We start from the raw sequence: 19,301 nt of genomic DNA on the forward strand, positions 1-19,301 counted from the left end.
CTGGTTTACAAGAGCTAGTTCCAGGACAGCCTCCAAAGCCCTGTCTCGAAAAACAAAAACAAAAAACCCCCAAAACAAACAAACAAAATAAAACATTTTCATATAGCAAATCCTTTTCCTCCATCCCATCCTTATGTTCCAACAGAAGACATTTGCTTTCAGCTGGCAAGGCCTCCAGCACACCTTCACTGTCCTATATTTGGGCTATGTCCTCTCTCCATTCCTTGGTTGCAGTTTAGTTTGCTGAGATCTTGATCACCTTTCCCTTCCGCAAATGTCACCCTAGTGCATCACACTGGTGACATTATGCTGGTTGAATCTACTGACTAAGAAACAGCAAACTATTATAGACTTATTGATAAGATGTATGCATATCAGAAGATGCTAAGGGAGTCCAGCTAAAATTTAAAGTCCGATTTTTGAAAGTTCCAGAGGTGTATGCATTTCAGGGTTGCCCTTTTATGGGGAAGGATAGGCTATTGCCTCTGGTCCCTCTTATAGCTAAGCATGAGGCACAGGGCTTAGTGGGCACCTTTCTGTAGAGACAGTATGTTCCTCATTTGGAAGTGTTACTTCAGCCCTTTTGTCAAATGGCTTGAAAAAGCTCCTGGTTTTAAGTGGTTCGGGCTGCCGGGATGCTACCCTGCTACTTGAGCCATGTGATCTGGAAGAGTCAAGAGTATCTAAACTGGTAGAGAGCTATTTGGAACTTTGGAAGGTCCCTAAAGAGGAGCTATGGTGGAGAGTCTTAGGACTGGGGGCAAAGCCCTGTTGTTGCCCACAGAAAAAGTACTTTCCTTTCCAAAGGCAGAGAAACTGCCTTTGGCCTGCTTCTGGGCCTTAGCAGACACCGATGCCTCCTCTTGGCTCACAAGGTACCAGTTACTGCCATCATGAACTGTGTGCTATCTCATAAATCAGATTGTTATGTTGGGCATGCTCACAGACTCCACTGTCAAACGGAAGCGGGGAGTGGACCTCAGCAAGCACTGAAGACTAGTAGGTTACAGGTGAGGAAGTGACTCTAATGCCCATAGCTGGCACTCTCGATGCACTGCCTTCCCCCTCCAGCCTGTGTGTCTGGCCCATGGTAACTTCTCCATGACTCACAGACAGAGTAAGAGAAGGCACATACTTGTTGATAGATGGTTCTGCATGCATCACCTTAAAATGGACAGCTACCATGCAATAGCCTCTCTCTGGGACATTCTTGGAGGGAGGGCAGCGGCGGAGGCAATTCTCAATGGGGAGAAATTTGGACGGTTTTTCTGTTTGTGCATCTTGCTTGGCAGGAGAAATGCTGTTTATTTGACTTTATATTATGGTAGGTTGGGCTGGATGGTTGGGGTTGGAAGGAATATAATTTTAAAAGTTGATGATAACCCAGTGCTTGGGAGCAGAGCAGGAGGCCTGTGAATTCAAGGCCACCCTGCTCTACAGAGAGAACCAGGACAGCCAGGGCTACATGGTGAGGCCCTGTCTCAACAAATAAACAACCCCCCTCCCCAACAACCCAAACCAGCAAACAATTGAGAAGGAAATCGAGGAAATCAGCCTCTCTGAATTAGGGAGGGGAAGATGCAGATATTCACATCACACATGAGGATATTCACACCACACATGAAGATATTCACATCACACATGCAGATATTCACACCACACATGCAGATATTCACATCACAATGCAGGTATTCACATCACACATGCAGATATTCACATCACACATGCAGATATTCACACCACACATGAAGATATTCACACCACACATGCAGATATTCACACCACACATGAAGATATTCACACCACACATGAAGATATTCACATCACACAAGAATGCTCACCCAAGAGTGACCTCACCACAGCGCACGTGTGTGTGTGTGTGTGTGTGTGTGTGTGTGTGTGTGTGTGTGTGTGTGTATTTGACAAGGCCTTGCTCTGTAGCTCAGACAGGCTTGGAAATCCTGGTCCTCTCATCACTGCCTCCCAAATGCTGGGGTTCTAGGTTGGCACTACCATGTCTTACCCAGCAAACTGGCTCTTTTTACTCTTCTGAGCCCCAGTCTGAGTGCCACCTCCGGCCACCTCTGGCCACCTCTGGAGAGCCCCTCCCCCCAGCTCTTAGCTAACCATCTCTTCCATTCTTTCTAGCTGGTCATTCTCACACTGCATTTCTATAACCCGAGTGTCCTGCTAATTTAACACTCCAAGGGGGGCAGCCTCAGCCACCCTGGCTCCTCATAGATTTCAGCTTGCATCTTACTGTTCTGTTTTGCAAATTCTGACCTCAGTTTGGGGACTTTGTCCCATTGAGTTTGGACTTCTATATATTTCTGTATTGGAGGGGCAGAAGGGTGTCTTAGTTACTTTTCTATGGCCGTGAAGAGACACCATGACCAATGCAACTTATAAAAGGAAGCACTGGGCTGGAAAGGTGGCTCAGAGGTTAAGAGCACTAGCTGCTCTTCCAGAGGACCTGGGTTCAATTCCCAGCAACCACATGGTGACTCAATCATCTATAATGAGATCTGGTACCCCCTTATGGCCTGCAGGCATACATGCAGGCAGAACACTGTATATAATAGATAGATAAATCTTTAAAAAAATAAAAGAAGGAATTTAATTCGGGACTCATGGTTCCATAGGGTTAGTTCATGACCATTGCAGGTAGGCAGGCATGGTGCTGGAGCAGTAGCTGAGAGCTCACATCTGATCCACAAGCACAAGTCAGAGGGAGAGGGAGAGGGAGAGAGAGGGAGAGAGAGAGAGAGAGAGAGAGAGAGAGAGAGAGAGAGAGAGAGAGAGAGAGAACCAACTGGGCCTAGCATGGACCTATGAAGCCTCATAGCCCACCTCCAGGGATACACCACTGCAAACAGGGCCATACATCCAAATCTGTCCTAAGCAGTCCCAACTGGGGACCAAGCATTCAAACATATGAGCCTATGGGGGACATTCTTATTCAACCCACCACAGAGCATTAGGTCAAGTTCTGCCTCTCAAACCTCAGAGTCCCCTTCTCAGGCCTTAGCACAGGCTGTTCGCTCAGAGTCACAGTTCCACTGCTTTGGGTGAGAAAGCACAGCTGCTTCTCCACCTTCTCACTCTTTCTACGCACTCCTCCCTGCTGCCTCCCAAAATGAAGTTCCATTTGTCATGGGTCTCAGAAAATGGAGCTAATTGAACCATGTAATGGAATCATGGGACTGACTGACTCACTAAATATCCCAGTCTTGTTTCATTTGATTGTAGAAAAAAAACAACTACACAAACACTGACCAAAAACCCCATAGAGGTGGAAATGATTTATTGTGCTTACAAGCTTCCAGGTACATGTCTATCATTTTAGGGAAGTCAAGGCAGCAACTCAAGCAGCTAATCATATCACATCCTTGCTTGCTTTCATCTAGCTTTCTCCTGTTTTGTATAGTATAAGATTCTCTGCCTAGGGAATGGTACCACTCACAATGGGCTAGGTCTTCTTACATCAATAAGGCATCTCCCAGACATGCCCATAGGCTAACTTCATCTAAATAATTCTTCATTAACTCACTTTGTGAGAACTAAAGGTTGCATTTTTTTGTTGTTGTTTGGTTGGCTTTTCAAGACAGGGATTCTCTGTGTAACAGATCTGGCTGTCTTGGAACTCAATTTGTAGACCAGGCTGGCCTTGAACTCACAGAGATCCAACTGTGTCTGCTTCCCAAGTGCTGGAACTAAAGGTGTGTGGTACCACCTCCAGGCCCCAAGTTACATTTTAAGTTTTAATTACTATGCCTTCAAGAGCCATGAAACAAAATGCCTCTGATCTGCAAGCCCCTTGCCCAAGGACAGATAGTTCCTGAAATGCTGGAAGCTGTTGTTTGTGGGAGATAACAAGCCATGTGGTTTCATTCTCCTAAACAAGTTTGTTTGGTCTATTTGCATCAGACGTGCTTGATCATATGTGGGTGGGAGGTACGTGGGCAGGAACTACATCAGGATGTACTCTTGCCCCTGATTGGACCACGTGGGAAATGCAGTGAATTATGGGTTTTCCTTCTTAAGACCCTGCAAAACTTGATTTGGGGCCATTTCCTGGGAACCTGGTTATAGACCTGGCCGGAGCCCATCCACCTGGCCAGTATTTAATTAAAGCTTGATTCAAATTTGGCTTTACATGGTGGAAGTGGTCTTCGTCTCGACCAGTGAGTGGGATTCTAGGCTGTGTGAAGTTGACAGTTAAAACTAGCGCAGACATAAGGATATCTGATATGAAAGAATTACCACTATATTTGAGGGGTGGTCATGACTTTGTGTGTGCATCTCTATGAAAGAATCTTTATCTTTTAAGGATATATGACATGTTGACAGTTTTTTTGAAAGAAATTATGTGATATATGGTATTAACTTCAAAGTATTAATAATTAGAGGAAAGTAGAGTTTAGACGACACAAAATTCAAATTGCTGAGGTCGAGTGACATGTAATTGAGTGACGTATTTGGAAGGTCCTTGTACGAACTAGTCTTTCTATTCTGACAGATATTTAAATGTTTTCCATAAGAAACAGTGAAAAAAAACAAGAGCTGGGGTATAGCTCAGATGGCAGAGTTCCTGCTTAGTATTCAGGAAGCCTTGGATTCAGTCCCAGTGTCACACAAAACAGGGGTGGTAGCACAGGCCTGTAATCCCAGCACTGGGGAGGTGGGAGCTGGGGGATCAGAAATTCTCCCACATGGTAAATTCTGGGCCAGCCTGGCCTCCTTGAGACCCTGTCTCAACAAAACACACACCGTAAAGTGGGGAAAACAACTAAAAACCACCCCTCCTTTGAGGACCCAGTGGGTACATTTTACAGGGACCCTAGGTGGGCACAGACAGGGAACTGGCCCACAACCACCTGGGAAAGCCGTTCTGGAAAGTTCATTCATATCAAGGCAGGCAGGTGGCTGCTGCAGAGGAAGCCTCTGAGCCCAGAAAATCTCTGACTCGCTCTCCTCCTCTCATTACTCGGCAGCCGCTCCTAACCTGGCCACTTGGGAAGCTGGACTTCTCCGGCTGGGTTATTCTAAGGCTTCCCCTGTCTCCTCACCTTTAGAAATACAGTGTGTCAGGGAAAGTCCTTAAGAGGATGGTGAATGAGGCACTTTGTTCACTTCCAAAACCACTTCTTAAAGAATGTTATTTCATTCTTACTGTTGTGTGCAGCATTGGGATCAAACCCAGGGCCTCCTACGTGTTAGGCAAGTGCCACACCCCAACCTCATTCTTGAGACTGAAGGAGTGTTTTGATTTGTATAGTAGCTGAGCTTGCCTGCTGTCTTGCTCTTCTAAGGCCCCTTGAAACCCTGACCCCAACCTCAGTTCCCTGTGGGACAAGTTGCCCCCTTAGAGAACTGTTCTTGCTTGGCAGTGGGGACTCAAGGTCGCTGCTGAGGGCGGGGCCCAGGTGGGGCAGGGGTGGAGCAGGGTTGGCCGGTGTGGCAGGTTTGAGCTCACCCACTGCAGGATGTGTTGATACAACAGAGTGTCCTCTGGAGAGGGAGCTGGGACAGTGTGTGGAGCCGGGAGAGGCCTCCCTGCCACCGGGCTGGGGGCCACCTGAAAGCCACTGCTGCTACTGACTCTGCAGCTGCTGGGCACTCCTGATCCAGGATTTGGGCAGTGGGTCCCCACCCAGAACCAGCTCCAAGGAAACTCAGGTGAGAAGGTCTTTGCCTTGTGCTTTCTGGTCTGCATGAAGCTAATGATCTTATGGTTCTGTGAACACGTGGCCTCGTTTATCAGACAGAATAGAACAAAACAAAGCAAAACAAACCTAAAACAACAGCAACCACAAAACCTTTCTGATTCATTTTAGTGCTCAAAAAGTGTAGCTCCAGTTGGTGGACTTCTGGGATGGAGGTAAGGAAAACAAGTAAGACAGGACATCATTTTTGACAATTACTTTGTGATTTATATTGAGCTCACTCTCTGCTAGACTGATGGGATCATCCCAGCCTCAGGATTTTGCTGGCTAGTGGAGACCCAGGGCACTTGCTAAGCAGGACAGTCAGGAGGGTTTACTGCAAGAATGGGGAGTGGGGGGAGAACGACAGGATTATGTGGGGTGTGGTGGACAGCTGGGGAGCATGAGCAAAGGCCCTGAGGTAGGCGCAGGATCAGGGAGAAGATAAGTGCAGATGTCTGGAGAGAGAGGGGAGTGAAACAGAGGAAGCTGAGCAGACAGAGGCCACATCTGGGGCCTCTTCTCAGCCTGCTCATAGGCTTTAGACTTTCTCCTGCTGGGGGACAGGCCCCCGGTCTGGCAGGTTGTGGATCTACCGAGTGTTATGAAGTGAAATCTGTGTGGGAGGACTGCTGGTTTTCTAGGATGACTTGAAGGAGAACACTGAAGAGAAGTAATAGGGACACTCTGGGGGCGCCATGGGAAACCAGCCTATTGTGGCCTGGAAAGCGTCTTGGCCCTCCTTCCTAACTCAGGAAAGTGCCCTCCCTCACCCTCTGCTCCAACAGACACTAAAGGAAATCAGAGCCTTGGGCACTGTGGCTCTTTTGTTCTCAGAGTGTGTGGTGGGGGGTGAATGGACCCCAGAGGTCCAGGAGAAGAGTTCTAGGGAAGGAGTCGGGGAGGGGTTGGGAAAGGGGTACATAATCCTAAAAGAAGACGAACTGGGGTGGTCTAGGGACACAGAAGATTGTGTGAGGGGGTCATGTTTAGAACAGGTGTAGCCCTCTAGATTCTCCAGGCCCAAGGTGTCAGCCTGGGAGGCCTGGACATGGAGTCCAGGAGGAAGAGAGGTGTGTGTGTGTGTGTCTCTCATGAATGGAACCATGGGAAGGGTCAAGGTTTGGCAAGCCATGAAGTAGATCCCCCAGTCTCTGCAGTTGGGTCCAGAGCTATTCAGTGAAGTCAGGGAGGGATCTGAGGCCCCAGGCCCTGGGGTGACATGGAAACAAGAATAGAGAGGACTATTTGCCTGCCAGGGAGAGAGGGAGGCTGAGGACCTTAGGGTTGGAGTCCTGGACCTACAAACCTTAGGAGTTCCTGGCGTGGGCCATGGGGTAAGATGAGGTATCGGTGATGGGTGGGCAATGAGGCAGAAATGTGACAGGAAAGTGTGTGTGCGCGCGTGTGTGCGCGTGTGTATCTTGAGGGGACCCTCCTGGGTCTGAACCTGATGAACCTAGTGAAAACTTTGGGGCTCATTGAACTCTTTTGCAAGTTTTTTCTCTCTCTCTGTATGTGTGTGTGTGAATGTGTATGTATGTATGTATGTATGTATGTATGTATATGTATATGTGTGTATGTATGTCTGTGTATGTATATGTGTGTGTGTACATGTATGTATGTATGTATATACATATATGTGAGTATGTATTTTGTGGATGGGTTTTGTTTTTCTGTGTAGCCCTGGCTCTGTAGACCAGGATGGCATTAAACTCAGAGACACCTGCCTCACCCTAGTGCTAGGATTAAAGGTGTTCGCTAAGCACCCGGCTCTCTCCCTCTGCTTTATGTTTTCTGGGATTGAACTCAATTAAATCAGAGCAGATGGCATGCAACTTTCTCCACTGAGCGACCAAGGCCCATGATCAATGTTTGGAGGTGGGGAATGTTGAATCACAAACATCACATGTCATACTTTGGAACGCATTGTCCCTGAGCATCAGGAAGGCTCCTTACGGTGCACACCGAGTGGTTGGAAGGCAGCTGTGAGAGCCAGGGCCTTAGCTGCTTTTCACACCTGGCCAGCCTTGGATGTCTCAGCCTGAGCATTCCTTGTCTGAAACGCTTGGCACCAGAACTTTTAGATTTCCGTGTTTGCAACACACACACAAGCACACACAATATACTATCTTAGAGATGGAATCCAAGTCTACATGCAAAACTCATCCAGGTTTCACTTATACACTATGCACACAGAGCTGGAGGGAAGTTTGCACTTTTCCCCCTAGAGCACATGCGTTGTAGCTGTGACCTAGCAGGTAAGGTTGGAGGTAGGGGGCAGGGTACTTTTTCCAGCTGTGGCATCATATTGGTGTTCCCGGGTTTCAATTGGGGTTATTTGGGTTTGTTAATGTTGGTTTATTTATTGGTCTTTGTCTCTTTCTCTGTGTGTCTGTGTGTCTGCGTATGTGTGAGTGTCGCATAGATGCTGGGGATTGAACTAGACAGCTTCATTGAACATCCGTGCTGTGTCAGTGCTCTATCACTGAGATATAACCCTAACTTAAATCTTGTTAAGATTTTCATGTATTTATTACTTTCAATCACTCTCTCTTTTTTTTCCCCCTACAGACTAAGGCTGGGCCAACATGGCATCTGTGTTTCGAAGCGAGGAGATGTGTTTATCCCAAGTGTTTCTCCAGGTGGAGGCTGCGTATTGCTGCGTAGCTGAGCTGGGAGAGCTTGGCTTGGTTCAGTTCAAGGATGTAGGTGCTGCATTCTTTGGAGATAAGTGGGAGGTGGGGGTGGCAATAGAGAGCCTTCAGCACAGTGCTTCTGGGTAATCAACAAAACACATTCTGCTGGAGGAGGAGGCCAGAGCGAGGAGGTGTAATTCCATGGCCCCGACCTCCCAGCTAAGATCTCTCCTGACCCTCAGCAGCTCATTCTCCGCCGTGCTCCTCCATTTCTTCTCCAGGAGTGTTTTGAAGCTGCAGTTCAATGACGGGTGTTTCAGTCCGACTATAGCATCTTCACGTGCTGGCAGTGAACACAGAATTACCAGTTTTCAAAACGAACACAGAATCCATTTTCTGTGTTCAGTCAGACTAGAGGCAATGCTGACTGGAGTTGCTTCAGGAACAGCACTCTAGGGATGGGCCGTCTGCAGTGTTGCTTCTCATGGACCAGCTATTTCTTTGCCAAGCTTTTACGGAGTCCAATTTAGAAAATCAGTCCCTCTTTAGTTCCTCACCAAGGTCAAAGTCAAACCTCGGCTCACTAGTAGGAGGCCCGGATCTTGTCCTTTGCATCGCTAGTTAGCATAGCACCTGACCAGAGAGACCAGTCCTCACTAACATTTTTATCACAAGTAGGTGTGTGTGTGTGTGTGTGTGTGTGTGTGTGTGTGTGTGTGTGTGTGTGTGTGTGTGTGTCTGCATGTGAGGGCTGGTGCTCATGAGGTCAGAGGCATCGGATCTTCTGGAGCTGGAGCTCTGCATGACTGTGAGCTGCCTGACTTGGGTGCTGGGAACCTAACTGGAAAGAACAGCGAGGGCTCTTAACCACTGAGCCCTCTGTCTAGACCTACCGTTTGTGAAGCTAAGCTGAGAGCTACCCACTGCAAAGGTTGGGTTCTTGTTGATGACCAGGAAGCACTCTGTAGACCGGTACGGTGTTCAGGGTCCCCTCCTATTCCGACCCCACTGAGGAGTGCATGGAAGGTGCAACTTGCCGGTAACTCGTGTCTCTTGCACAGCTTATACGTACTCCTAACGCATTCCTAGCAACGACCCCCCAGCGTCAAGCAGGTAACGCAGCAGCGATGAAGGGGAGACTCTGGTAGCTGCAGATCCCTAATGCGAGCCTGCGGTTCCCCTTTCCTGCAGCTAAATGCAAATGTGAACAGCTTCCAGAGGAAGTTTGTGAATGAAGTCCGAAGGTGCGAGTCCCTGGAGCGAATCCTCCGTAAGCCCTCTTTCCCCTTATTGCCTAAATGTGAGCCAAAAGAGGTAACTAGTTTGTAGTACTTAATCAGCACGCTTGCTTGGCACAGCTCTCTGCCTTGTAAAGCCTTCTGAGGTGATTCCCAAGGCAGAGGGTCCGGAGGAGGATGGACCTGGCTGCGGGGCGGGAGCGAGAGCAGCGCAGATGCTCAGCGGGCTGGAGGACCCTGGGACCCCACTTCCAGCAGAACAGGGGAAGTCATGGTCACCTGTGCTCTCCTGCAAGGTTTTCTGGAAGATGAGATGCAAAACGAGATTATAGTCCAGATGCCTGAGAAGGACCCGGAGACTCCTCTCCCGCGAGAAATGATCACCCTGGAGGTAAGAGCCTCGCTTTCCGTGTCCCCAGCCGAGGACGCTCAGGCGGCTCCCACATTCTTTACCTGTGAACAAGTAGGTGATAGTCCCTTTCTGGGTTATGTCGTGTCTGCATTGGCTAGTTTCATGCCAACCTGACACGAACTAGAGTCATCTGAGAAGAGGGAGCCTCCACTGTAGGCAACCCTGTAGAACGTCTTCTTGATTAGTGATTGACAGGGGAGGGCCCAGCCCATTGTGGGTGGTGCCATCCGTGGGCGAGTGGTCCCGGGTTCTGTAACACACCAGGCTGAGCAAGCCATGAGGACTAAGCAAGTGAGCACCGTTGCACCATGACCTCCTGTTTGAGTTTCCGGCCTCGACTCCTCAGTGAGGGACTGTGATATGGAACTGTAAGCTGAAAGAAACCCTTCCCTTTCTGGGTTGCTTTTGGTCCTGGTGCTTCATCAGAGCAAAAGAAACAAGAAGGAAGACGCTGTCCTAGGAAAATCCCAGGACCTCTTATGCCCATGGTGGGTGGGTGGGTGGGCTGTTTTCCTTTCTCAACACAGCTCTGAGCAAGCTCACCCCACTTTGAGGAGAGATTTCTTTTGTGCACAGACGTTTCTCACAGGCAGTGAAGTCTTCTCTATGTGATGCCATAGGACAGGCTGCATGGGCCAGTATGGGTGGCATGGGATGTTTTCCAGTTACGGGCCTGGCACGAAGGGAGAGTTTGTGAACTGGCTGTTTTCAGCTTAAAAAAAAAAAAAAAAAAAAAAAAAAAAAAAAAAAAAAAAAAACAGTTCATCCAGCTGGACTCAATGTGAGCTGATTGGTTTAATTGACTGTTCTGTAAAACCTTCAGCTGTGCGGAGACAGGCAAATTCCAAGGCTCACTGTTCCATATTTAAAGTATTCGATTTCGTCTGACATTATACACTTGTTTTCAGGGGGTAGAAGGGAAGGTAACATTGGTATGGACAGGCCCTCTTTTTAAAAAAAAGGTGTATTTGTTTTATATGTATGATTGTTTGCCTGCATGTATGTATTTGCTGTTTGCTTGTTGCCCACGGAGGACAGAGGGCTTTGGATCACTTGGAACTGGAGTTACAGTTGGTTGTGAGCCACCATGTGGGTGCTGGGAACTGAACCCAGGTCCTCTGCAAGAACAAGTGCTGTCAACCATTGAGCCATCTCTTCAGCCCCTGGATATCCTTTCTGATTGTTTACTTTTAAATCTCTCTTTGGTAAACGTCTCTCTTGCATCGGTTTACAGATATTTAGAATGACCATCTTTTTATTTATGTGTGCTTTGTTGTTTTTGGGGGATTGGAGTCTCATAGGCTGATCTCCAGCTTGGCCACAAAGTGGAATATGACCTGGAGTTGCAGAGCCTCCTGCCTCTGCCTCCCCAGTCTAGGGTTTGCAGAGAAAACACACTCTGGAGACGGGGGATCTTAATCTATTTTCACTAGTCACGGTTTCGACTCCGCTCTCTAGTTTACCACTCATCACGTAGTTGAAGACTGGGGAGATGTCTTGATTGGTAAGGCGCTTGCTGCAAAAATACAGGGACCTGAGTAGATTCCTCATAATCCACATTTAAAAACAAAAGCTAGTCAGTGCTCTTGACCATTGAGCCATCTCGCCAGCTCTCTCTTCTTGTTTTAACTTTTAAGAGTCCATATTGTTTCTGAAGTCAATTCATTTCCATAGTTGCAGTGTTTTTCTTAAATATAATGTGCTTTCTCCATTGAATTAAAATCTTTATTTTATATGTATATGTATGTACCCTGTGAGTGTCTGTGGAGGTCAGGAGAGAGGGCATCAGGTCTCCTGGGAGGGAGTTACAGATGGTTGTGAGCCTTTATGTGGGTGCTTGGGATTGAGCTCTGGTCCCCTGAAAGAGCAGTAAATGCACTTAACCACTAGCCAAGTTCTAGTCCACTCTGTTTATTTGTTTATTTTGTGGCAGTTTCTCTGTGTAGCCCTGGCTATTCTGGGACTCACTTTGTAGACTAGGCTGACCTCAAACTCACAAAGATCCACCTGCTTCTGCCCCCTGAGTGCTGGGGTTAAAGGCATGCGCTGGCACAAGCTTTGTTCTTTTGTGTGTGTTACTTTTTTGTTTTGTTTTTGTTATTGTTGTTGTTTTGACTCTGTTCTGTCTTCTTGCCGTTTTTTCCTCACCTTTCTCTGTAACCTTTTATCTCTTACTCGAATTTGGCTCTTCAGATCCCTTCAGATCCCTTCAGATTCCTCTAGAACTGCTGGGGGTTGCAGGAGAGGAGAGAATACTCTTTTTTCTTTTTTTAATTTTAACCATCATTACAGTGTTTTGTGGCAGAATGAATTCCCAGCATGTAAAGTTACTTTATCTTGCTGGATGTTGGTGGCGCACACTTTTAATCCCAGCACTTGGGAGGCAGAGGCAGGCAGATCTCTGTGAGTTCGAGGCCAGCCTGGTCTACAGAGCAAGTGCCAGGATAGGCTCCAAAGCTACAAAGAGAAACCCTGTCTCAGAAAAAAAACAAAAAACAAAAAACTTTATTTTGGGGGGTTCTAAAAAGGAGCAAGGCACCATGACTTCCTCATGAGCTGTCTTCTGTCCCTCACAGTACTTTTGAATTGTCCCTGTCAGATGATGACACTCTGGACAAACACCTGGCTTTCGATAGTACATTCTCCAAGAATACTTAATTTATAACTGACTGCTGTGCTTAGCTTCAGCTGTATTTTGACACGGGACTGCCTCTTTGGTGTCTAGTTATTAATTATGGTTAATGTGTAGAATAAGGGTCACAGCTCTTCTAACCTGGCTTATTTTTCCTCCCTTGCACAGAGTACTCTAGAGAAATTGGAAGGAGAGCTACAGGAAGCCAACCAGAACCATCAGGCGTTGAAGAAGAGCTTTTTGGAGCTGACAGAACTCAAATACCTCCTAAAGAAAACCCAGGACTTTTTTGAGGTGTTTTCTTGGGGGTGGGTTAATGAAGGGTCCTTTTCCCAGCACCCCAAGTTTCTGTCTTGAAAACTGGCTGCTCTGGACTGTGAATGAAATACTTTGCTTCTTGACCCTCGGCCAGGCTATCAGTAAAGTGGGGAGTACTCCAGCAGTGATTCTCGTTCAAGTGAATGCAAATAAATAAATAAATAAATAAATAAATAATGGCGTTCAGGCCAGGCATGGTGGTCCTCACCTTTAATCCCAGCCCTTTGGACACAGAGGCAGGCCTGGTCTATAATCAGGTTCTAGGCCAGTCAAGGTGACATAGTGAGAATAAGTCTCAATAAGAAAACTAAAGTTGGCCCAAGAGAAAGGGAACCAGAACAAGGAAGGATGGGGTTTGAGCAGACTTGGGGTTTGGGTGGGAAGGTTTGAGGGTTTTTGTCCTGACACAGAGCTCTTTGCTTGATCACCTCTGAGGATGATTGTGGGAGATTAAAGCTTCCTTAGAACCAGAGCAAAGCACGAGGTTCTGGTGTTTCTAAGGTCCCTGTGTTTAAAGACAGGGCTGGTGTTTTGTCTTCCAGACAGAAACCAACTTAGCTGACGATTTCTTTGTTGAAGACACTTCGGGTCTCCTGGAGTTAAGAGCCATACCTTCGTTCATGACTGGAAAGTTGGGGTTAGTATAACTCCATGTCCTAAGAGTTGTGTGTGGGTAGGTGCCTGGTATTTGATAACTCTCCCTGAACTGAAGGCTGAATCAGTGAGTGAGGAACTCCTGGGTGTGGCACTGTTGCCCGTGAATGAATACAAGGCTTCCACACAGGGACAGACCCAGGGGTAGTCTACAAGGCTGCTGAGGTGAGCAGGGGAATACCCCTTGTTCATGATTAAATTCATGGCTCCAGCTTGGAGAGTGCCTGTGTACAGGGCTCCCATGTGGGGCAGATATGGGCCCCATTTGTTTGTGACTCTTCCCTAGCTTTGGGACAAAGCTAGGAGGTAGGTATGTTTTTTTCCTCCTTAATGTTTGATGAAATGTATTTGGAGTTTTCAAATGTCACTAGAAATGACAGAGTCCAGCAGACTGTGGTAGAAATGACATGCGATACTCATGACAGCAAAATGGGGTTGCATTTAGTATTTATGTGAGACTGATGAAATTTAAAACATTTATGAACATTGTGGCTCGAAGTCCCTAATTTTTTAATCCAATGGATATTTATGAGCCTATTGAAATTTATAATGGAACTGGCTGTGGTGGCTCTTGCCTTTAATCCCAGCACTCTGGAGGCAGAGGCAGGCGGATCTCTGTGAGTTCCAGGCCAGCTTGGTCTACATAGCTCCAGGTGTTATGATAAAGTTTGAGGGGAACCTTGGAAGATTCCTTGGCAGGTGAGGTTGACTGAGGCAGGGGACAAACACGACAGGCAGACAGATATTAAGTGAGAAGTTTTATTAGAAAGGGGAGGGAGGGGGAAGGAAAGAGAAAAGAGGTAAAGAGACACAGAGACACAGAGAGGACAGAAGAAAAGAGGGAGACAGGAAAAGCCCTGTCTGCCCAGAGGACATCAGGAAAGAGAGCGTAAGTGGGCGGGGGTCTTTCTTTTAAAGCGGTCCTTTGCACCTGGGCTGACCAGGATACTACCTGAGTGCATTCTGCCAGGTGACAGGGGCAGGCCTGAGTCCTTACACCAGGTCAGGACTACATAGAGAAACCCTTCCTCCAAAACCAAACAAACAAACTTGAAATGGAAAGAAGATGATATTTATGTAAATATTTTATGTGAAGGCAATGAACGATCAATGTCATCTAAAGTAATAAACCATTGAAAAGTTACATTTTGAGGACCACGTCAGATGTTTAAGCTAGCTGCTAAGCATCAGGAAGCTGTAAAAACAGATTCTTGGACATCAGTGTGTGCTTCTTAATACATTGCTTTTTAAAAATAAAGGCATGGAGAGACCATCAAACATTTACTGCCATTGGCTACACCACCATAGGAATGGTCTTATTATATTATATATATTTATGTAATATATAATGTTATAGTAGAGATAGAATTGCAATGATTGAGGGCACAGAATATCGAAGAAAACAGATAATTCAACAAAATGTGGGCAGGTTGGAGCTGGGCTGTGTGGTTTGTGAGCAGCTCCCATCATCCCTCCTCCAGGCCCTGTGCCTCAATGGTGTCTCTTCCTACCATCTAGGTTCACAGCTGGTGTGATTCACAGAGAGAGGATGGCTTCTTTCGAGAGGCTGCTGTGGAGAGTTTGCCGGGGAAACGTGTACTTGAAGTTCAGTGAGATGGACACACTCCTGGAGGATCCCGTGACGGTGGGCGGCTCAGGCCTGCAGAGAGGGCTCAGTGAGCTTCCTGGAGTCCATAGCACTAATGACACCTCATTCACAACCTGCTCGTATCTGTGTGTCCTCTCCCCTCTTCCCTCTCTCCCTTTTTTCCCCTCTTTATTTCATCCCCCCTCCTTTTAAACTTAGTCCACGTGAAGGGTCCACCTAAGAACCAGTTCTTCTTGACACTTCATAATTGGTTCATTCCTCAAGTGTGTGGAGAATCTGTGGAGACTGACTGCACAAATACCACAAGAGGCAAAGCTATTTTCATCACAAATGTACCCAGAACCAACTGGAGTCTGTTTCTCAAGTGTATGTGCAGGCTGCAGAGTCACCTGGGATCTAGCTGGGCTGGGGTGGAGTCTGAGGGTCTCAGTTCTTAGGGCCTCCAGAGGATGTTGATGGGATAAATGGACCCCAGCTGCCCACAGGCTTCCAATGAGAAGGCTCTGCCCTGAAGGCTACACATTTGTTGCTGTTAATTCTGGAAGCTAATTGCTTTCCTCCACCCTTCTAATGAATGTTTAAATCTGCTCGTTCCTTCACTCCCAGAAGCCAAAAGTCTGTAATCTTCCAGATTAGATGCTCAAAAACATTAATCTTACATTTCATTGGATTAGAAAAAGTCACTATTGAAATAAAATAGAAAATACGTTAAAAAAAAAAAACAAAGAAACACATATTTATCTGGGGAAGAGATGCCAGAGTTTTCCCAGGGCAAGGCTTACCTGGGTTGTGCTGGCCCCAGTGTGAAAAACTCAGCCCCATAATTTGGGATTGTTGGGGGACAGTGTTTATGCTGTTTCCTGTGACTAAATTTTTTTTTCTTTTGAATTAGAAACAAGATTGTTTTACATGGCAATCCCAGTTCCCTTCTCCCTCCCGTCCTCCCCTACCTCCACCCCCCAACTAAAACCCTATCTATCACATATCCTTTCTGCTTCCCCTGGATGGTGAGGCCTTCCATATGAGTCTGTCATATCCTTTGGTATAGGGCCTAGGCCCACCCCTGTGTGTCTTGGCTCAGGGAGTATCCCTCTATGTGGATGGGCTCTCAAAGTCCACACCTATGCTAGGGATAAGTACTGAACTACTACAGGAGGTCCCGTAGATTTCCAAGGTTTCCTCACTGAAACCCATGTTCCTGGGGTCTGGATCAGTCCCATGCTGGTATCCCAGCTATCAGTCTGGGGAGCAAGAGTTCCCTGATGTTCAGGTCAGCTGTTTCTGGGGTTTCACCAGCCTGGTCTGGACCCCTTTGCTCTTCACTCGTCCTTCTCTGCATCTGGATTCCAGTTCAGTTCAGTGATTAGTTGTGGGTGTCAGCTTCTACTTCCACCAGCTGCTGGATGAGGGCTATCGAGTGGCATATAAGTCAGTCATCAATCTCATTATCAGGGGAGGGCATTTAAGGTAGCCTCTCCTCTGTTGCCTAGATTGTTAGCTGGTGTCATCTTTGTAGATCTCCAGACATTTCCCTAGTGCCTGATTTCTCTGTAAACCTTAAATGTCTCTCTCTATTATGGTATCTCCTTTCTTGTTATCTTCTTTTCTTCCCCAGACTCAACCTTTCTGCTCCCTCATGTCCTCTGCATCCTTCCTCTTCTTCCCTTCTCATTCTCATAGCTCCCTCCCCCCTCTTCCTGTGCTCTCAATTTGCTCAAGGGATCTTGACCCTTTCTCCTTCTCCAGGGGACCATGTATGTCTCTCTTAGGGTCTTCCTTGTTTACTAGCTTCTCTGGCAGTGTGGATTATAGGCTGGTAATCCTTTACTCTATGTCTAAAATCCACATATGAGTGAGTACAAACCATGTTTGTCTTTTTGTGATTGGGTTACCTCGCTCAGAATGGTATCTTCTAATTCCATCCATTTTCCGGCAAATTTCAAGATTCCGTTGTTTTTTTCCGATGAGTAGAACTCCATTGTGTAAATGTATCACATTTTCTCTATCCATTCTTTGGCTGAGGGGCATCTGGGCTGCTTCCAGTTTCTGGCTATTACAAATAGTGCTGCTATGAACATTGTTGAGCAGATGTCCTTGTTGTATGAATGTTCTTCTTTTGGGTATATGCCTAAGAGTGGAATTGCTGGATCTTGTGGTAGACTCATTCCCATTTTCTTGAGGAATCACCATACTGATTTCCACAGTGGCTGTACAAGTTGGCACTCCCACCAGCAGTGGAGAAGTGTTCCCCTTTCTCCACATCCTCTCCAGCATGAACTGTCACTGGTGTTTTTTGATTTTGGTCATTCTGACAGGAGTGAGATGGTATCTCAGAGTTGTTTTGATTTGCATTTCTCTAATGGCTAAGGATGTTGAACACTTTCTTATGTGTCTTTCAGCTATTTTAGATTCCTCTGTTGAGTTCATTTTTTTAATTGGATAGTTTGGTGTTTTGGAGACTAGCTTCTTGAGTTCTTTGTATATTTTGGAGACCAACCCTCTGTCCTGTGACTAATTTTTAAAATGTATAAGACACACTCTCCAGTAAGTAACCAGTATATTGTAGCTATATCCTTGTATTGCTTTTCTCTAACCATAGGCAGTTATAATTTTAGGGAAATGATTTTTCTACTTTTTAATAAGGAAATTTCTACCCATAATCCTGTGCGTCCTTTAGTCTTCTTATTTGTGTGTGGCTTTTGTTTTGTTTTATTTTTATTTTGATGAAAATCTCATGTCGCCTAGACTGGCTTTGAACTGTCCACGTAGCAGAGGCAGACCTTGAAGTCCTGATATTCTTGCCTGTTATGCCCAAGTTCTGGAATCACAGGCATAGGCCAACCATGCCCGGTTTCTATGGTTATTTTAAGTTGTGACATTGAATTGTCACTTTACAATCAAGTTTTGACATATAATCATCTTGGTGGGAGAAAGTATTTATATAGGCAATGTCTGGAGGAAGATGATCATGGACGTGTGGAGGGTCACCCTGCAGGAGCCAGAAGTCAGAATGGATCCCTGATTCTATCGGATCTAGAGTCTAGATGACCTCATAGATTCCGAAAAAGACCAGACAGCTTCCATGTGGAGGATATTTGGAAACTGTGTAAAGCAGGTGTTTCCAGACACCCTGAAATATCGCTAACCTGTTCCTATGATGATGTCTACCCATTTTGCTGTGAGGGATATCAGCGATTCTCAGGCCCTATCTCTGGGCCTTTGTTTCAAGTTACCTCACCTGGCATCTGCATCTCTCTACTGCTGGACCTTGTGGTGGTGGTAGTTTTGAGACAGTGTATCTCCAGGCTGGTTTTAACTCAATACCCTTTTCCTGATCCCTGGGATTGTATATGTGGAGTTTTACTTCTTCATGAATTAGTTCTGTAATGTGAGCCCCAAGGATGGGAGGCTTACTGGCTTGAAGGGTGTGTGACATGTTCATGACTCTCCCTGGGCCTGACAAGTGACTTGCCTCTGAGGTGACACCTGATTCTGGGGCCCAGAGTGCTATGTGATGAGCTCATTGGGTTATAACCTTCAACAGCATGTTTGATAGTCTTCCTTCACCCCTCAAATGAAAACCAATGGCAAACCAACAGCACGGCTTCAGTTCATACTTGTTTTTGCATTGCTGAGAATTAAATGTGGGGCTGGGCACTAGCTGGGTAAGCAAGCCCTCTGGCTCCTAGCCTGAAACATAGTTTAAGCAGTGGTTTTTGTTTTTTTGTTTTGTTTCTTTGTTCCTTTGTTTTAGGGCAGGGTCCCACTACTTAGTCCCAACTGGCCTGAAACTTACGACACTCACCTGTCTCTGTGTTCCACTGAGTGCTTGGATTAAAGGCGTGTGCCACCACACCCAGCCTAAGTGGTGCTCACAAGGGCTCCTAGTCAGTAGCTGTGAGTCAAAACTTAGTCATAGCTTTCCCTTTGAGTATCCAAGGTAGACTTATTTGTGACATGCAGATGTTTACAGCTGCTTTGGGTGCCCAGGCTAGCTGCTGCTGTTCTGAACCCTGAAAGATCCTAGCCCCTCTTGGAGGTGTTTCCTTAGCTATGAGCGAGCTCTTGCTTGTGGGGGTGAGAGCAGAATCCAA

General features: G+C 46.5%; 1 protein-coding gene across 2 annotated transcripts in view; it reads left to right on the forward strand.

The window, feature by feature from the left end:
- Nucleotides 1-8,296: 8,296 nt before the first annotated feature.
- Nucleotides 8,297-19,301, forward strand: part of Atp6v0a4 (ATPase H+ transporting V0 subunit a4) — a 46,128-nt gene continuing 35,123 nt past the window's right edge. For both annotated transcript variants that reach the window (XM_035451071.1, XM_035451072.1), the window contains exons 1-6: nt 8,297-8,413; nt 9,536-9,614; nt 9,879-9,973; nt 12,795-12,920; nt 13,487-13,581; nt 15,117-15,243. In XM_035451071.1, coding sequence (XP_035306962.1) covers nt 8,297-8,413; nt 9,536-9,614; nt 9,879-9,973; nt 12,795-12,920; nt 13,487-13,581; nt 15,117-15,243 — 639 coding nt within the window. The remainder of the gene's footprint in view (nt 8,414-9,535; nt 9,615-9,878; nt 9,974-12,794; nt 12,921-13,486; nt 13,582-15,116; nt 15,244-19,301) is intronic.

This window comes from Cricetulus griseus, assembly GCF_003668045.3.
Source record: "Cricetulus griseus strain 17A/GY chromosome 1 unlocalized genomic scaffold, alternate assembly CriGri-PICRH-1.0 chr1_0, whole genome shotgun sequence".
NCBI lineage: Eukaryota > Metazoa > Chordata > Mammalia > Rodentia > Cricetidae > Cricetulus > Cricetulus griseus.